The sequence below is a fragment of the Akebia trifoliata genome, chromosome 8 (assembly GCF_017979445.1).
Source record: "Akebia trifoliata isolate Shusen 1 chromosome 8, ASM1797944v1, whole genome shotgun sequence".
Taxonomy (NCBI): Eukaryota; Viridiplantae; Streptophyta; class Magnoliopsida; order Ranunculales; family Lardizabalaceae; genus Akebia; species Akebia trifoliata.
In genome coordinates this window covers 12,545,092-12,562,182 of record NC_141382.1, presented here as the reverse complement: position 1 = coordinate 12,562,182, position 17,091 = coordinate 12,545,092, and the positions used below count along the sequence as shown (strand labels likewise).

Here is a 17,091-nt window from a genome sequence, read left to right as displayed (position 1 = left end):
TCCAAAACAACAAAAAATGGAATTTCATTTGGAGATCATCAGTTCCATTGAAAATGAAAACCTATGGGTTTTGAAAATATATATACTCAATGAATCAGTCCCTGTAGATTCACTCAGAAAATAAAAAATGGACCGTCATCTCTTTTGCGTCCAGGTGCAAAAACAAGTGAGGAAACCATATTAAGCATTTGTTTTTCAACTGTTGTTTGGCGTGACCAGTATGGAACTTTTTCTCGACCCATCTTCATCTCCCTTCCAAGTTCTGAATCTGTGGTTTCTTCACAGCTGTTGCACCCAAAATGGTCTCTTGGCTTACCATCTTTTGAGGTGATACCCAACCTTGAACAATTGTGATCATTTAGAATGTTGTACACTGGTTTAAGTCAAAGTTACTTGAGCAAAAAAAATTACTTATATAAGTCAAAGTTATTAAGTCAAAATTTTAATCTCACATGTTGGAAGAATTCCTAAGATCATGTTCACATACATCAATATAATGAAGTCTAAAAAAAAAAAAATCCTACTTTCAATCGGAAACGGATCAAGTTAATTCCTTGAACGGTTCCCACGACATCCTGAACCTTCTTTGTGATCAACTGTCTTTCCAATAACCATGATGGTGCAAGAGAAATCAAGGGGTTACTATGGACAGATAGCATTTGGACCCTTAGCATACCGAAGTGAGATAGAGATTCTTCGCCCATTTCTCCTGCACGTGTCATCAAATATGTGATTAGTAAGGATTCTAATTTAAAAGGTGTGAGATGTATTAAATTATGAGTACCCAGATCAGAACACCACGAGGACTTGAGAAAAGGCATTGAGGTCTCATTGCCAAAACATAAAGCAACAAAATTAGACAGACAACTAGCAAAAAAAATATTTTAACTCCTATAATCAACAAATAGATGATCCTAGCCCAACAAGTATGCAATTAGATTTCTCTTTGAAAAATAAAACAATTAAAGGAAAAGGAGCAATTCTCTCACCATTGGAGGAAATTGTTGATAGTGTCGTTTCCCTTGCACTACAACAAGAGGAGATAAATTTAGTTTCGAATCACTCTGTGAATTTGATCCAACTGCGAATTCAATATCCAATTTGGTACTCTCCCCATTAAGATTCAACTCTTGAGAATTCCACATTGAAGGGAAATAACCATGGCCACCCACATTCGAGGTTGACAATCCACCTTCCACGTCTACAATCCCTGTCCTCTGAATAACAATATTTATAACCATTATTTCTAAAGATTTGAGCAGACTCTTAAGATAAGCACACCAGAAAAGAAATTAGTTCACTCATGATTCATGTATCCCAATATTCTTAATGATTATGAAACATTGCCAAAAACGATTTAAGGTTTTTCTTTTGGGTGCCCAAACAGAATACTAACAACATCAATCACTTACAATCCCAGAGCCTATGTAACTTATCAAGAAAGACCAGCAGGAAGGATATCAGAAACTTTCTATTGAAAGTTGAAACACACCTGGAGGAGGATTGCAGAACAAGACTGGCTCTCTTATCATTGTTCTTTGGCAGCATAGGCAAGGATTCTCTGCTCTAGCTGCACCCCGAAAGGCCCCACAAGAAACATACCAACAACACTCAAACGAACCAAAAAAAAAAAAATTTAGAACAAGCGAAGGTGTATGCGATGAACATTTCCTATTAAAGTAACCAAATGGAAATAAAACAATTAAGGTAGAAGATTTTAGGCTCAAGCAGTCTAGATTGCATTCTTTAGTTAGATCGGGATTTTCCAAAAAATAGTACACTGCCATATTCACAAGAATCCAAAAATAGGATGAGTCTATATACTAGAAGTGGACCAAAAATCACGCTGCGTCAACTATACAACCAAATATTGACCACAGAGTTGGATGATTAATACTTGGTACTTTCAGGTCAGGACGACTTGGGAGTGTCTAAAAGATGAAAACTTTGGGCAATCCTAGAGGTCTCCTAACATATTAAATACCCAGATAATAGATGGCCTTGAATACCACTTGTCTTTACAAAAATCATCTATGGTTCCAACATACTTTCACATCAAGGTAAGTGATATGAGTTACAATCTTGAGGTCACTCCAGCATGGTTTATTGGAATAATGCATACTAAAAACCAATAATACTTACTAAGATTTACTCAAGTGCAATGGGGTGGTTCTAATGATTGAATGTTCCGCAAAACATACAAATGCTTCCTTAAATAGCAAAATATTTACATGAAATAGTTATAAGTCATGGGAAAGGGTCCATGATCTCCAATATAAAGAGTAAATGATCTAAAGTTGATGAATTCTATTAAGGACCTGATCTAACATTACTAATTCATTGATTAAAAAGATATTATTAATACGCTATCCACTGAGTTCTTTTTTTGTTTGCTTTTCATTCTTTTGATAAGTGTACCCATTTAGTTGATAACCATTATCGAGCAAAAAGAGTAATCAGCAATTCAGTACCAGTCAATTAGTGCAAGCATTATATCACTACACACCCATCCTTGTCCTCCTCACAAGCTTGATGGAAGTATAAACATCACCATGTGTTTCCTAACTATCATTTAGTTTCCATTACTATGACTATATCACTATACTGTTATTTAGTACTATATATGGTTAATGTTTATGGCAGGGCTGGCTTGACCATAAGGCAACTTAGGCAACAGCCTAAGGCCCAGTTGAGAGAAGTCCCCAAAATTGAAATTCTTTCCCCCTCTCATGTGGTGAGAAGACCCCTCCTAAAAAAATCTCCTAAAATATTTTAAAAGAATTGTAACTGTTTACCTCGATCCTCTACCTAACAATTTTCTTATTTACTATTTTATAATTGTTTTATCACTATTTATAGAAATAAGAGAATCAAATAATAGTGTTTAAAAGAATTGTATCTGCATTCATATCCTGGATTTTGGGATCGAAGAAATGCACTGTGCTGTATCCATCATCTTAGCCAATGATATTTTGAAAATAAACAACATCTTACCAACAGAAAATGGTTACGCACCTTTGTGATCCCTCGGGAATATTTGAAATAGAAAGTTTATCTATTTCACTGTAAGTCAAGCTAGATTTAGATCGCTCAAGTGTGTCATTAGTCCAATTCACATGTACCAAGATTGCAAAAGCAAGGAATGTGATCGGAACAAAGATTTTAAGTCTGCAAGAAGGAAAAAAAAATTAGCACCAAATTTAAGGGATAGAGACTATTATGATGGTGATGAGCACCAAAGAAGAAATTACACAACATATTAGAGTACAAATTCAGGTTAGGATTGTCTTCACTCTTCAGGGATAAGAAGTTTGACAGCTCAATGTAGCGTAAGACAAATCTTTGGTTAATATGCAATAAACCATATTGGGTCTTTTAGCCATTCATAGATAGATGTATATCAATACCCTCATACAATACAAAGAATAAAACCCCTCCAAGATTACCACCTTTTTAGAGTTTTAAGAGTTTTCTTAATGGATTTTAAAAATAATGATTGGACTTCACCTTTTCTTTCTTTTGAACAAACTGAGTTTCTCTTCTGGCCAAGACCAGATTGGAAAAGAAGTTAATCTTGTTATAAAAGCGCTAATGATAAAAAAATCTTGCTTATGATGCAGTACCAATGGCAAGAGCACACGCACACACATACACACAATCAAGTTTTCTCTCAAACCTAACTCAACAGAATTGTTACCATCAATTGGTATTTTCATTTCCATGTGATTCTTATTTACTCAACCAAAAAAAAACATAATCAAACCAATGTTTATTTTACATTTCTCCCTCTCTCTCTCTCCTACTATTTTCACTTTTCTTTTCTTTCTTGAATTGTATTTATTAATATGTTCAAATAAACATAGAACGTGGTCAATTTTTTTTTAAACATTATAGAGTGTTAGCAGATTGCCATCATCATTTACAAAGGATAGTCTCACAAAAGATAGCTTTCAATAAAGAGGTCAGCATTGCACCAAAAATTCTATTTTCTTTATTGAACAAGAATTAGAACAATCATAACAAAAATGATTGAACTGAGGTTCCTCATGATTCAAAATCAAGGACATTCAAGTTGATCTATGGGGGGCATGTAAAGCAATTTTATACTATAGAATTGTTAAATCCAGAGAAGAAGCCCAAATTATAAAAGATTGGATACGGTGATCAGAAAGAGAAAATTTGAAATAAGGAAACCCTTAAGTACCTCTAGCTTTCAATGATATTTTGGTTTTTGATCTTGGTCAACTGAGAAACCAGAAGATCATAAACTTTACTCTTCAGCTGTAAAATGCAAACACACACACAAAAAAAAAAAAAAAACAGAATTAGCTATAAAACCCAATTTCAAACTTGATGTATCTTTCGTGAGAAACAACTTTAAGAATCCCGATGAATTGATCATGAAACACAAATCCGCTAAAATCAGAAATGTGAAGGAACCCGTTTATTATGTTTTTAAAATCTGTTTTCTATATAACTACAGAAATATGGTTAGTCCAACGAAATTCTGATAATAAAAAAATGTCTGGAATCAGAATCTAATAATCTGAACCAAATGCGTTTTCCTCCTATAGCAATTTCACACAGAAAAATTTATAGAGCTGCTATTGGTACCCCAACTTTAACTTATTAAACAAAAAGGTAAAGGGAGATAGATAGGGACTCCTTGCCTAAAGGCCCCTTTTCCCCTCAAAGTAACCATTGAGGCTGCCATTAATAACGATAGAAAACATACATAGGGGAAGAGTTACAAAGCATGACCCAGCTGACAAAAACTAGAGGGAACCCCATGGATTTCAAACAAACTTCAAATGGCTTCGCAAGAGACATTATCAAAAAATTTTCTGAGGTCGACTTTAATGGCACATCTAGGAGTTCCAAAGCAAGATGTTGTCTATGATTCTTACACCCTTTGGTGAAGGCAGCAGTTGGTTGCTATTAACCAATTTGTGAACCACCTTGTTCATTTTGTTGGCTAGGAGCTTGGAGATGCATTTGTAAAGAACATTGCAGCAAGATATTGGTCTATATAGTCATCAAAAATTGAGGGCATTTCCACTTTAAGAACCAAGGTAACAGCTGTCGCTTATATACAGTACCAATGGCAAGAAAACATCATCATCAGCATCTTAGGCCTTATGAATTAAGACATTTTTTTTTTCGAATTATAGAATTAGAGACAACAGACACTAAAGCCAAAAAACAAAATCCATTAAATTTTTTGATAGATTTTATCTTATTGTTTTGTTTTTTTAAATTCTATAAGGAAAAAAAAGAAGAAGATATCAACAACAAATTTATCATATAAATGCAAGAATAGAGCTATCAAAGCAGATATCCATTGAAATTGATGTAATCACCTCTATTGATCTTAGATGCTTAACCATCATTCATCAAATATAACGTACAGACATAATTAAAGATGCTACAAGAGGGCTGGCAATAACACAAACCATACAGAGAGATCTAGAGTGGTTTTTTAGGGGTTTTTTTTTATGGTTTTTGAGAGAGATAGACTTACAGATGAGATTTGGAGTGGTTTGATCGGTGGCACTGATAAGTGAACTTTTGTTCTTATGGTTTTCGACTTGGGCTCTGATTTCTTCTTCGATTTAAGCTCTGAGAGATTACAAATCCATTGACGAAGTGAGTTATCGATCCGAAATGGGAGATTGAGAGATCGTCTCGAGTGTCTAGTTTGATCGAACCAAATCAAGAGGGATTTTTGAGAAGTTGATTGAAATGGAAGAAACTTTTTCGAACTCAAAAATTGGTACAGATGGCTGAGAAGGAAAATCAATGACGATGGAAGAACTGACTTTGCAGTTCAATCAGGTTTCGTTTCCACTGAGATGAGGAAAATCGGTAGAGAAGGAAGAATGGACTTGGCAGTTGGATCTGATTTCGTTTTCACTGAGCTGGCTAAGAAGAAAAATCGTTAAAGATGGTGTAAGGTTTTATTTCTTTTATTTTTTGTTTGAAAATAATTTCGGTAGTTCGTGGGCTTGGGCTGTCGAGTTTTTTTCTTACGGTTATTGGGCCAGCGAAAATAAACGTGAGATTTGGGCTGCCGAATTTAATACTCTAATAGTAGCGAATTTTAACTTTTTTGAGATAGTGTGAAAAGTGTGAACGTTCACTTTAATACTTCTAAGGATTTTTATTTATGATATTCTAATGTAATCACATTTTTGCACTTGACACTTTCACCCTATTGAAACTAAATTCTTTTATTTTTTTATTCTTTTTAATCTTTTTTTTTTTTTTTTTTTATTCTCGTTTTGAAGTATCTTTTTCTTTTCTTGCACTTTTTATTTTTTCTATTCTCCTTATTTTTCCCACTTTTTAAGAAAAACAGGGTAGCCTTTTTTCAGGTACTTAGTCTAATTCAATGGTTGTTGTTCAAGATTTATTCAACATAGTACTATTTTTCTTTTAATCAACCAATCAAATGAACAAGTCAAAGTTCATCAAACCCAATTTTTTCTAATATTCTATGTGGAAGGAAGGTAAAAGCTCACTCAATTTATCCTAGATAATTGTTAAGTGCCTAAAAGTGTATATTTTCGTATTATTTTATAGAGCACTTAACCATATTTTCTAACCTAAAGTTATGATTTCTTCATAAAATCATGTATAATAGTTAATTCATCATAAATTATATTTTACTAACTAAATTACATGTATTTTCATGAATTTTGAGGATTTAATTATATGTCCAATTCTTATTGATAAAACAGATGGAAATTAAAGAATCAAAGAGTGAAAAAACTATCAAAGTCAAATACTAAAGTCCAAAGTCAAAGTTCAATATCAAAGTCAAAGTCAAAGCATAGTTCAAGAGATTTAATAGTTTTGGATTGATAAAATCTAGTTATGAATCTACCACATCATACTGTTTTGCCCATACCTTTTAACTCACTTATCAAAATCTTGATGGGTTTTGAAAAAATTGAACATGAACCTTTTATGGGTTTAAGAAAATCGAATATGAATCGTTATAGGTTTTGAAAACTAATAAGTATCTTATTTTAAAGAACACGACCAAGTAATATTGTGAAAATAGTTCTCAGATATATAGATTTTATAACCTACGCTTTGATACCACATGTTAAGTTTATATTATTTAAGAATAATCATTTCAATCATTCAAAATCAATTATATCTCAAGAGCCTATCACGTTAGGATCTGATCAAAATTTTAGGGTGTTGACCTTGTTGATCCATAAGATCAAAACCTGATTTGATGTCGAATCTGGTGGAGTGAATCGTTTTCCTTTAATTTCACAAGTTCCTTCTTGATCTGTGTTCCATGATTAATAGACTCACCTTCTCCTCCCTATCTACTTGCAAGATCGGCTAGGGCATGCTTTGATTGATGGTGAAAATCAATTGCTAGAAATAGATCCCTTCAACATGTTGGTCGTGCCTTTTATTGGGGTGCCAATCCTTTCTTATATAAATGTGAGTAGTGCACCTAGAGTTCCTCTTTTATTAGAATTCCTTTCCAACAAGATTTCATAATAAAATCTAATGAGTAATCTTTCCAATTTCCAATGAAAATTGTTTCCTTAATTATTGACATTTTTTAATTTAGAATCCAATTAAATCAAAATACTTAAAAATCGTGTAGGCTGTATGGGCCACACCAAACGTGAGTCAACATAGAAACTTAACAATCATAATGATCATTCAAACCATTAATATAATTAAATCTTATCATAATCTATAATTATATTATCTAATCTTAAAATATAATTAGATGTATCACAATCCACCTTGTTACATTGCATTATACTTAAAACTCTTACATCATCTTGATCAATGATCATTATAGTTTTACAGAAATTAATCACCTCTAAAAGCACCAAATGCATGTTCTCGATGACAAGAACATTGAACACAATTATGATTATGTGATGAAAGAAGATGTTAATTGGAATGATAATAAAATCCCTTGTCTTTCATCATTAGAAAATAAATAAAATAAAAATTATTTATTTAAAAACTTTTTTGCATAAAGAAAAAAGTACCCCTGGTCTTACTAAGTTAGTAAGGATTTCACCCTTACTAGGCGTCCATGGGCTCACTTCTTGGCATCCAAAAGCATGATCCGGTGCTTCAGGGTTGTACATAGAGGATGAAATTCTATGAATTTTGAAAAAATAATTTCAAAAAAAGTTATTTTTCACTGTTAAATTTAATTTTTTGATTTTGGAGTTATGTGGAAGATCCATAGCCACTACGTCATATTTTACAAAAAACGACGGGCCAAAGCCGTCGTTTTTAAAGAAAAATGACGGTCCCCGCCGTCGCAAGAGCAGTTGTAAATAACAATGTCGTTTTTACTGAACGACGGTTGGCACGTGTCAACAAAGTGTCATAAAAAACGACATACATGGTCTGTTAAAATAAAACGACGGTCGAAACCCGTCATTTTTTAGTCGAATTTAAATTTAATTAATACATATAAACGACGGCTTAAAGCCGTCGTTTTTTGACACTTTTTTTTCCCCCCAAATTTAACCACTATTGTTTGGCATTTTTAATATTTTTCGCCTGAAAAGAACATGACAATTTTCATTGAACAGAAAATTGAAATCTAACAAAATAAATAAATACTCCAAAAAAATAAAAATTTACATTTTTCAAATAGAAACCATTTTCCTTCAAATTTTACAAGTGCAATCATAGTCCAAGATGCCCCATTTTCCCAATGTTTAAAGTAGTTTTTCAAAAAATTTCTACCAACTTCACTTCACTTGACTTGTAGAAATCAAAACCAACGTCTGTCTTTCTCGGTCCTTGGAATAATGACGTAGCGATTCTTAAGGATAACATACATTCCTACTTGCGACAAATTGCCGAAATCTGTGGTTGAAAAATTAAAAAACATTGTCAGATATATAGTAGTGACACCGACTACCTAAAGCAATCCAAGTAATTATGGAAGAAAGATGAATATACCAAATTACAAAATAAAAGTACCTCTATCATATAATTTTTTATGTTTAGTGTCTATCTACCATATAAAGCAAGAAAAGTACCTCTGTTCAATAAAACTTTATTCGAAATTTGGGCCAATCAATAATATCACCTCATGTCAAATCAGCGAATGTTCCTTCTCCACTCTGTCGAATCACATTCCCATCAAGGACTTCATCTATAAGAATATCGTAACTATCTGAATCTGCATTAGATGCACCTATTACTCTTCCTTCGGCAACACAATCATGTGGTCGTTGTAAGCGATTAACCTTACAAGGACCTGTCTGTATGCTTGGTGGATTAGAATGTGACTCATGATGTGGAGAATCAGGCCTTACCTATAAAATCATGTAGACAATATCATTGCAACAATAGAAGTTCACTCATTTATCAAAAATAAAATGCCAATATTATACCTGTGAAAAACTACCGAGATTGGTGGAAGACCGCATTGGTGTCCTAGTAGAAAAATTTGATTGTTGTAAAGTCTCATTCATCTTTTGCATCGCTTCCGTCAACTTATCCACTCTATTATGAAGGATTGTCGTCTCATACGCCAAGGCTTGCTTGTAAGGAATTGAAGCACTCACGGAAGTCTTGGAAACACCTGAACCCATTCTCCGAACACGACCCCGACTATCAAGACATAAAATAAAACCTATGTATGAACTCACATTATGCACATGACAAGGAAAATGCTGAACTGATTATGCTCCACGACACTACACTCAATATTGTGCTGACGTGACAGTGTCTTCTAAAGCTAAAAAATCTATTGTTCTAGGAACACTGCCATGTTAGCTCAATATCAATTGAGCACAAGATGCCAATATAGATCCTTAAAAGGAAAATGATACAGACAGATACAATTGAGAAATACATGGAAGCATAACTACAAATAAAATTCCTAATTAATGCTATCCATAGCTCCACTAAAGAGAAATAGTGTACAATGTGTTAGGGGGGCATACCCCTAGATTAGTTTTGGTTTCTGTAGAAAACAGTAAATCAAGCCAATTCTGCCAATCAACTATAATAATAATAATGCTGAAGTGTATCATAACAATAAATTTCATCATCATCATCATCATGCTTTATCCCATAATCCCATACTTATCATAACAAGACATTAATGGGGAAAACCTCCACCATACTTTTCAATTCTGTACAACTTAAATATGAGGTCCTAAATTCAGAGAAATTGAGTAAAAAAAATAAGCACAATGACACCCATTTGTTCCCTGTACAATAATAGGGGTAACTTTGTCAATGAAAATAGCGGAAATGCAAAGAAATAAATAATGGGAGATTGTTCAATGAAAATCCTAAGGAAGATTGTAGCCAGCCACATGAACCATTATTCTGCAGTAGTCAATTTTTTGGACTTTTTAGCAGGAGAGGCTACACTACAACTTTAATAGTAATTGAAGTCAAGTCAAGTCTTGGCGTCAATTTCAAAAAGAACGAAAGATGCATTGACTGATGAAATAATAAAAATAAATATATATATATATATATATATATATATATATATATATATATATATGGGAAATGTTCAGCACCCTAAGTTTTACCACACACTTTAACAAACGTTTTTTGTCCTACATGGGTTAGAAGTTTTGGAATGAGCTGATTTTTGGTGAGGATGATCTCTATGATTAGAAGATCATCCTCCCCAAAAATCAGCCCATTCCGAAATGTTTAGCCACATGTTTACACGTTGAAAAATCGTGGACCGTCCATTTTTTGTAAATCAATTTTGATGGGGTTAGAAGTTTTGGAATGAGCTGATTTTTGGTGAGGATGATCTCCTCACCATAGAGATCATCCTCACCAAAATCAGCTCATTCCGAAACTTCTAACCCATGTAAGACAAAACGCGTTTGTTAAAGTGTGTGGTAAAACTAAGGGTGGCGAACGGGACCCTATATATATATATATAACAGATCAGTCAAACCACCATTTCAAGTTTAATTGATCCAATGTGTTTGTGTCTCAGAAATGTATCATTCAAAGATATGTAAGTTCAGTTGGTTCAATTTGTTCAAAACAAAAATAAAAGCAATTTTCAGCTGGTTCAATGAGTTTTAAAACAGAAATAAAAACAAGTTTCAACTTGTTCAATGTGTTCAAAACAGATATAGAAACAAAGTTAGTTGATTCAATGTATTTAAAATGGAAAAATAGCAACAGCCCATAACCTCTTTAATATTACCAAATTTAAAACAAAAATTACGTCAAACTGAAATCATCCTTTATTAAAACAGAAACCACTCCCATCATTCCTAAATATCTACAAGTTTTCATGAAATCTTGTATTAAACTAAAGAAAACCAAATATTGATTCAAAGCCACCATCAATATAATGAAGTGTGCTAAGGTTGTTACCACTCCAACAGCTGTTGTAAGCTTGAAATGGTGGTTTGATTTCAGTCAAACACTAGAATAAGAGGTGTTCACATTCAGATTACAAGATGAATTCAAAATATATATATATATAACAAATCAGTTAAACACTAGAACAAGAGGTGTTCACATTCAGATTACAAGATGAATTCAATATATATATATATATATATATATATATATATATATATATATATATATATATATGGGTCCCGTTCAGCACCCTAAGCTTTACCACACACTTTAACAAACGTGTTTTGTCCTACATGGGTTAGAAGTTTTGGAATGAGCTGATTTTTGGTGAGGATGATCTCTATCGTGAGGAGATCATCCTCACCAAAAATCAGCTCATTCCAAAACTTCTAACCCCATCAAAAATTGTTTACAAATAATGGACGGTCCACGATTTTTCAACGTGTAAACATGGGGCTAAACATTTCAGAATGGGCTGATTTTTGGGGAGGATGATCTTTTAATCATAGAGATCATCCTCACCAAAAATCAGCTCATTCTAAAACTTCTAACCCATGTAGGACAAAAAACGTTTGTTAAAGTGTGTGGTAAAACTTAGGGTGCTGAACATTTCCCTATATATATATATATATATATATATATATATATATATAGATATATATATATATATATATATATATATATATATATATAACAGATCAGTTAAACACTAGAACAAAGAGTTGTTCACGAAAATCACGAAAATAAATAAATAAATTATTCTCACCGTTTGTTGGCTTTTGACATGGCTGGCAATGTATATATCTGTCCTGGTAATCTCCTTATGAGGATCTTCTTTACTCTATAAATGAAACAATCAAATATGTAAATGAACAATATATACGTATTTCATTCCTAACATGATATTAAACTTACCAATCATCAGTAAGCCGGGCTTGTCCCTTTCTACCAGAGGTATGAGTGTTTTTATTTTCTTGTCTAACACGCTTCCCAGTCGCCCACAAAGCTTGGCCCTCAGGTGTCGAGTTGAAGTCGACAAACCTCTCCTAATCTTCTTTTCTCACGTAATGAGGTACATGTTTTTTCCTTTCTGCATCCGTTGGATATTTATCATATACGTTCCGACGGAGATTACTTTTCCATTCTTTCCAACATAAGTTTGCTTTTTTGATTACCCGATCCTTATGCCATTTTTGAATTTGATAGGTGCCCTATAAAGAAAATTAAATAAGATGTGTTATATTTGTAATAAGTCATAGTTACAATTTACAAGTAAAAATAAATCATTTAATACACATGCACTCACACTGATAGACTCCCAAATTTGTTCCTTGAGCTTAGTAGGCACATTAGTCCACCTATCATATATAAGTGGCACATGTGTCTTTGCTACCCGCCCGATAGTAGTGTATAATCTAGATGAGTTAGGACCGATTGGTTGCCCATTTAGATTGAACTGAACTTGGATAAGCCCACCTATGAAAAATGAAAAGAATTAACAAAAACGTGATAACAAATATTGAATAAATGAATACAATCTATTCACCATTTATACATACTCTCAATCGTAGATGTAGATGCGGGTGCAGATGCGGATGCTGATACCGATGCCGATGCCGATGCCTATGCCGATGCTGTGTTAGGAGCGGATGATGATCGGCCAAATGACATAGTGCTGGAATCACAAATAGTATTTTCAAGTCAAGTAATTTAAATAAAGGCAATGATAATAATACATGAATCATATATCGCTTAAAAATGCAGTCTCTACAATGAATTGGTCCAGCGAATCAGTTTAAGAATTTTACTAGGCTCAAATCCCATTGGATCTACCAATTAGTTTTGACCCGATCAATTATGATGTGTATTGTTCCAAGTTAAAGGTGCTAGTTTGCTAAATTGGTTAGAGGCTATGGGTGTTGATACCATGACTTGAATTCAAAATTAACCTCATTTACTGATTTCTAATCACAAACTTGCTTGCTTATAGAAAAAGATGTATTTTTTCTGGATTTGATTTATTCTGATTTTGAAACTCAATAATTTTGGATTGATCTTTATTCAACTTGAATAAATTTAATAAAAGTATATGTATCTTTTGTATATTGTCAACATAATATCAAATCAGTGCCCTATTGAATTATGAGATGGTTGATCCAAGATCGATCCAATAAGTTATCAAATCAAATTTAGCAGAACCCAGGTCCTTAATTTGGACCCATAGATATCAGATCGAAACGGATCATATATTGGGTTTGATCCGATCCATTGACAGTTCCACTTACAAATCTGTTGAATGCCAAGTGTCATGAAGAGGTACGAGACAGACGTGGACAATCGGGGGACCACAACTTCCACGTTGATGGTCAAAGTCAAAAAAATTAAATTTCAAATAGACATTGGCAGCCTTTGGACATTTATGATGATCAGAGTGGCTAATGATGGACAGTAAAGGAAATATCAGAGTGAAAAATGGTGTGTGATCTATCTAAATATCTTGCTGAGGAGTGTCTATCAGTCACGATGTAGACTTTGGACATTTATCGAAATGAAGGTATGAGACTTGTAAATCATAGTTGTTTACACTAATGTGAGGATATTTGGAAAGATGAGTTTGAACATGAATTTGATAAAATGCTCATGAGACATCATGCAACAGGATTGCAACAACATAGATTACAACCAAGTCAGGAGCATGGGCAGCTCTGATATTTCAATTAGAGCCGACCATGACTTTGATACCATGTGAAATTTCTTATAAATCAAAATCAAAATAATCAAAAGAGCAATTCAAATTATTTGAATAACCTGAATTAAATTGATCTCCGGCGAGATTCATTTAAATAAGGAATATAGTTACAGATCAGCCAATCAGGTACATAAATACATCAACTTGATACAGTGTATTTGATCACCTTAATAAAATACAACATGACTAACCTATCTACATTATTTTATACATATTGATACATCTTAATAAATTGTAACATAACTAATACTCTAATGGTTAGAACCAATTTGATGTGAATATATTTATTAAATTTAAAATTTTCTCATGTTGAATACACTTCTCAGGGGCAGGGCATCGATGAGGATGATGGGTATATGTATCCACAATACAAAGTACAATAGTGAAATGGACTGCTGAGAAAGATTTTTACTTATTAGAAAAGTCAATTCGTGACAGTGAATAACTAATTTTTTATTGGCTGATGGAAACACCAAGGATATGGGAGACCACAATATCTAATCCCATCTTCTTTTCCTTAAATAATACTTGATATAAATTACTTTTTTATTGACATAGATGAATGCAACTAGAAACAAGAGATCACTAAGGATGTTAATGCATCATATCTCATCCAAAATTCAATCAAATCTAATAGATATTTTTGGATTTGGATTGAGTTTTTAGGTTGATCTCTTTAAAGTTGTTAATGAATCAAATCGTACCTAATATAAATGTTTTTTTTTCTCTTGACATTATTCTTCTAGGATTACCCCCACCCAAAAAATAAAAAATAACTTTGCTTTTAAATTTCTCTCAATCCAAACACAGCATTAAGGGAAATTGTGAGAGGTGTGTAAAATTTATAAGTAATTTGGAGGACATCCAAACACTAATATTCTCTCACTTTGCATTTGGTGAACCCTAAGGATGGTCTACTTTAGGATTTTCTATCTTATATGTTGTTTACAAGCAGGGATTAGATCTCATCAAGTGTAGGTCTCATTCATGAGAAATTTCTGGCTAATATTTAGTTCGAGGCTACGCATTTTAAACTGAAGGTGAAACCTGGGAAGACTAATGACACCATGTTATCAAAAAGGAAAGAAAAGAAAAGAATAATTTATGTCATACATGTGCATTCCCACATGCAACCTACTAGTAAAATAAAATAATTGATAACATGGTTCAATAATGTGAATGACTCCACCCATAAACTCCATGAATCTGATTTAATGCGTTTAATAGGTACCGCATTGGTCCCAAAAGATGACAATGGGAGATCAAGTAAGTTGCAACTATGTCCATATCAACCAAGAAAGTCTCCTCACGAACTATCAGCCATGAAAATCTAAAATCTGCCCTAAAAATTACCAATCAAGATAATGTGTATGTGGACATCCAAGAAGACAGATCTACAAAATTACTCATTGAATTTATGGGTCCAAAAGTGCATGTGACAAGGTTCTTTAATGGGGTGTGACTACCAAAGCTTTTTGTGCCATAAGGGCACATTATTCTATACAGCTCGAATGTTACTTTTCCAACAGAGACGAGTTGCCTCATCAAACTCGGTTTCCACACAACAAGTGTAACCTGTCAAGAGCACTGTTTTAGAACACTAGAAGTTTGGTTGAGTCTCTAAAAGGGGACCCTTATAAAGAGACATCAACTCTTTATCTTACAAAGGAAACCTACACAAATTATTATTATAGAAAGAGCCATCTCAACTTTCAAGAGCACATGAATTAGAGATTTATAGAGATTTATAGAGAAATGGAGAGAAACACATTTATTTTCTCTTCTTTTCGCTAAATTTCTCTCAATCCAAACATAGCATTAAGGGAAATTGTGGGAGGTGTGTAAAATTTATAAGCAATTTGGAGGACATCCAAACACTAATAGGGCTCGTGTAATGATCAACCAAAGATGATGATCACAAATAGTAACTTCTCCCCTTTATACACAGTTGGAGAGGATTTTTCAGAAAGCATAAATTATCATTAATTATATTTTCCCAAACTTTCTAAGACATCTAACTAGAAATATTATTCTAGACCTATGGTGAAACATTATTATATTGTATATTTTTCTATCAAATTTCAGAGTTTTATCGTATATAACTTTCTATACTAATTGATGAATGGAAAAGTTTCATGTAGCACCATACATGAATAGAAGAAAATAAAAAATAAAAAATAAAAATAAATCATTCGCTTAAATGAGAGAATCAAAAAACTTCTCACTCGAACCAGACTCGCAGGAACTTGAATTCTCCATGAGAGAACAAAATCAACGAAAAAAAATGCATAATTTCAAATCAACAACAAATTTCACAGATGAGTAATAAAATTTCCTTAAAGGAGATAAGTGAATTTCATTCCAAAAACTAAAAAAAATCAGTGAGGATCGTTAAAATCATACCAAGAAATCGAGAAGATATTCAATCAGATCAAACAAACAAGCTCAATCTACTGAGCCTCAAGAGATGAGTAGAACCAACGATGAGTGAACCTTCGAATCAAGACTGGAATCGCAGAATCCGTAATTGAACTTTGAGATCTGGGAAGAAATAAAAGTTAAGAAGAAATCTCAATTATTCAAGTAAAACCTAGCTTAAATTAAAGAAATAGATACAGACCATTCTCAAATGGATGTAAAAAACATTATGCTCAGAGAGAGAGAGAGAGCTACCGTGCGAACCTCGCCTGGTTTCGTAAGTCCGAAACTCAAAATCGTGAGAAAAGAAATCGAGAAGATATCTAAAATGGGATTTGTTAAAACTCTAGGATTTTTTTTAAAGGAAGAAGAACAGAGAAGAAATCGAAAATGATTTCTTGGTTGTCTTTGAGAAAGAAGATACAAAGAAGAGATCCCAAATTTTGATTTGGTAAAGGTTGGTGCGGCAATAGTAGTACTCACATTTTATTAACACCACACCAAACGATGTAACTGAGAAAAAACAAATACTGCTGTAATTTCAATGAATAATTTTC

The 17,091-nt window shown here is 33.1% G+C and overlaps 1 protein-coding gene and 1 long non-coding RNA gene across 6 annotated transcripts; both read right to left on the bottom strand.

Moving 5' to 3' along the window:
- Positions 1–429: 429 nt before the first annotated feature.
- Positions 430–5,979, bottom strand: LOC147396163 (uncharacterized). 3 transcript variants are annotated; one of them, XR_015180889.1, is made up of 5 exons: positions 5,522–5,978; positions 3,016–3,168; positions 1,493–1,610; positions 990–1,217; positions 430–709 (listed from the first exon to the last, which is right to left on the bottom strand). It is a non-coding gene; the product is annotated as an uncharacterized LOC147396163 (long non-coding RNA). The 3 variants fall into 3 exon arrangements; XR_015180888.1 differs by adding an exon at positions 4,205–4,281 and having other exon boundaries at positions 431–709; positions 1,493–3,168; positions 5,522–5,979; XR_015180887.1 differs by having other exon boundaries at positions 431–709; positions 1,493–3,168.
- Positions 5,980–8,449: 2,470 nt separating this feature from the next.
- LOC147396162 (uncharacterized) lies at positions 8,450–16,948 on the bottom strand. 3 transcript variants are annotated; one of them, XR_015180685.1, is made up of 9 exons: positions 16,790–16,948; positions 16,520–16,657; positions 12,927–13,042; positions 12,674–12,843; positions 12,283–12,578; positions 12,134–12,208; positions 9,405–9,595; positions 9,048–9,326; positions 8,450–8,871 (listed from the first exon to the last, which is right to left on the bottom strand). XR_015180685.1 is itself a non-coding variant. In XM_086450984.1 (9 exons), the coding sequence occupies exons 6-8, from the start codon at positions 12,151–12,153 to the stop codon at positions 9,099–9,101; spliced, it is 468 nt and encodes a 155-aa protein (XP_086307110.1). In that variant the 5' UTR covers positions 12,154–12,208; positions 12,283–12,578; positions 12,674–12,843; positions 12,927–13,042; positions 16,520–16,657; positions 16,790–16,948; the 3' UTR covers positions 8,450–8,871; positions 9,048–9,098. The 3 variants fall into 3 exon arrangements, 2 of the variants coding, with proteins under 2 accessions (XP_086307110.1, XP_086307111.1); XM_086450984.1 differs by having other exon boundaries at positions 9,405–9,624; XM_086450985.1 differs by having other exon boundaries at positions 9,405–9,624; positions 16,799–16,944.
- Between the last annotated feature and the right edge of the window lie 143 nt (positions 16,949–17,091).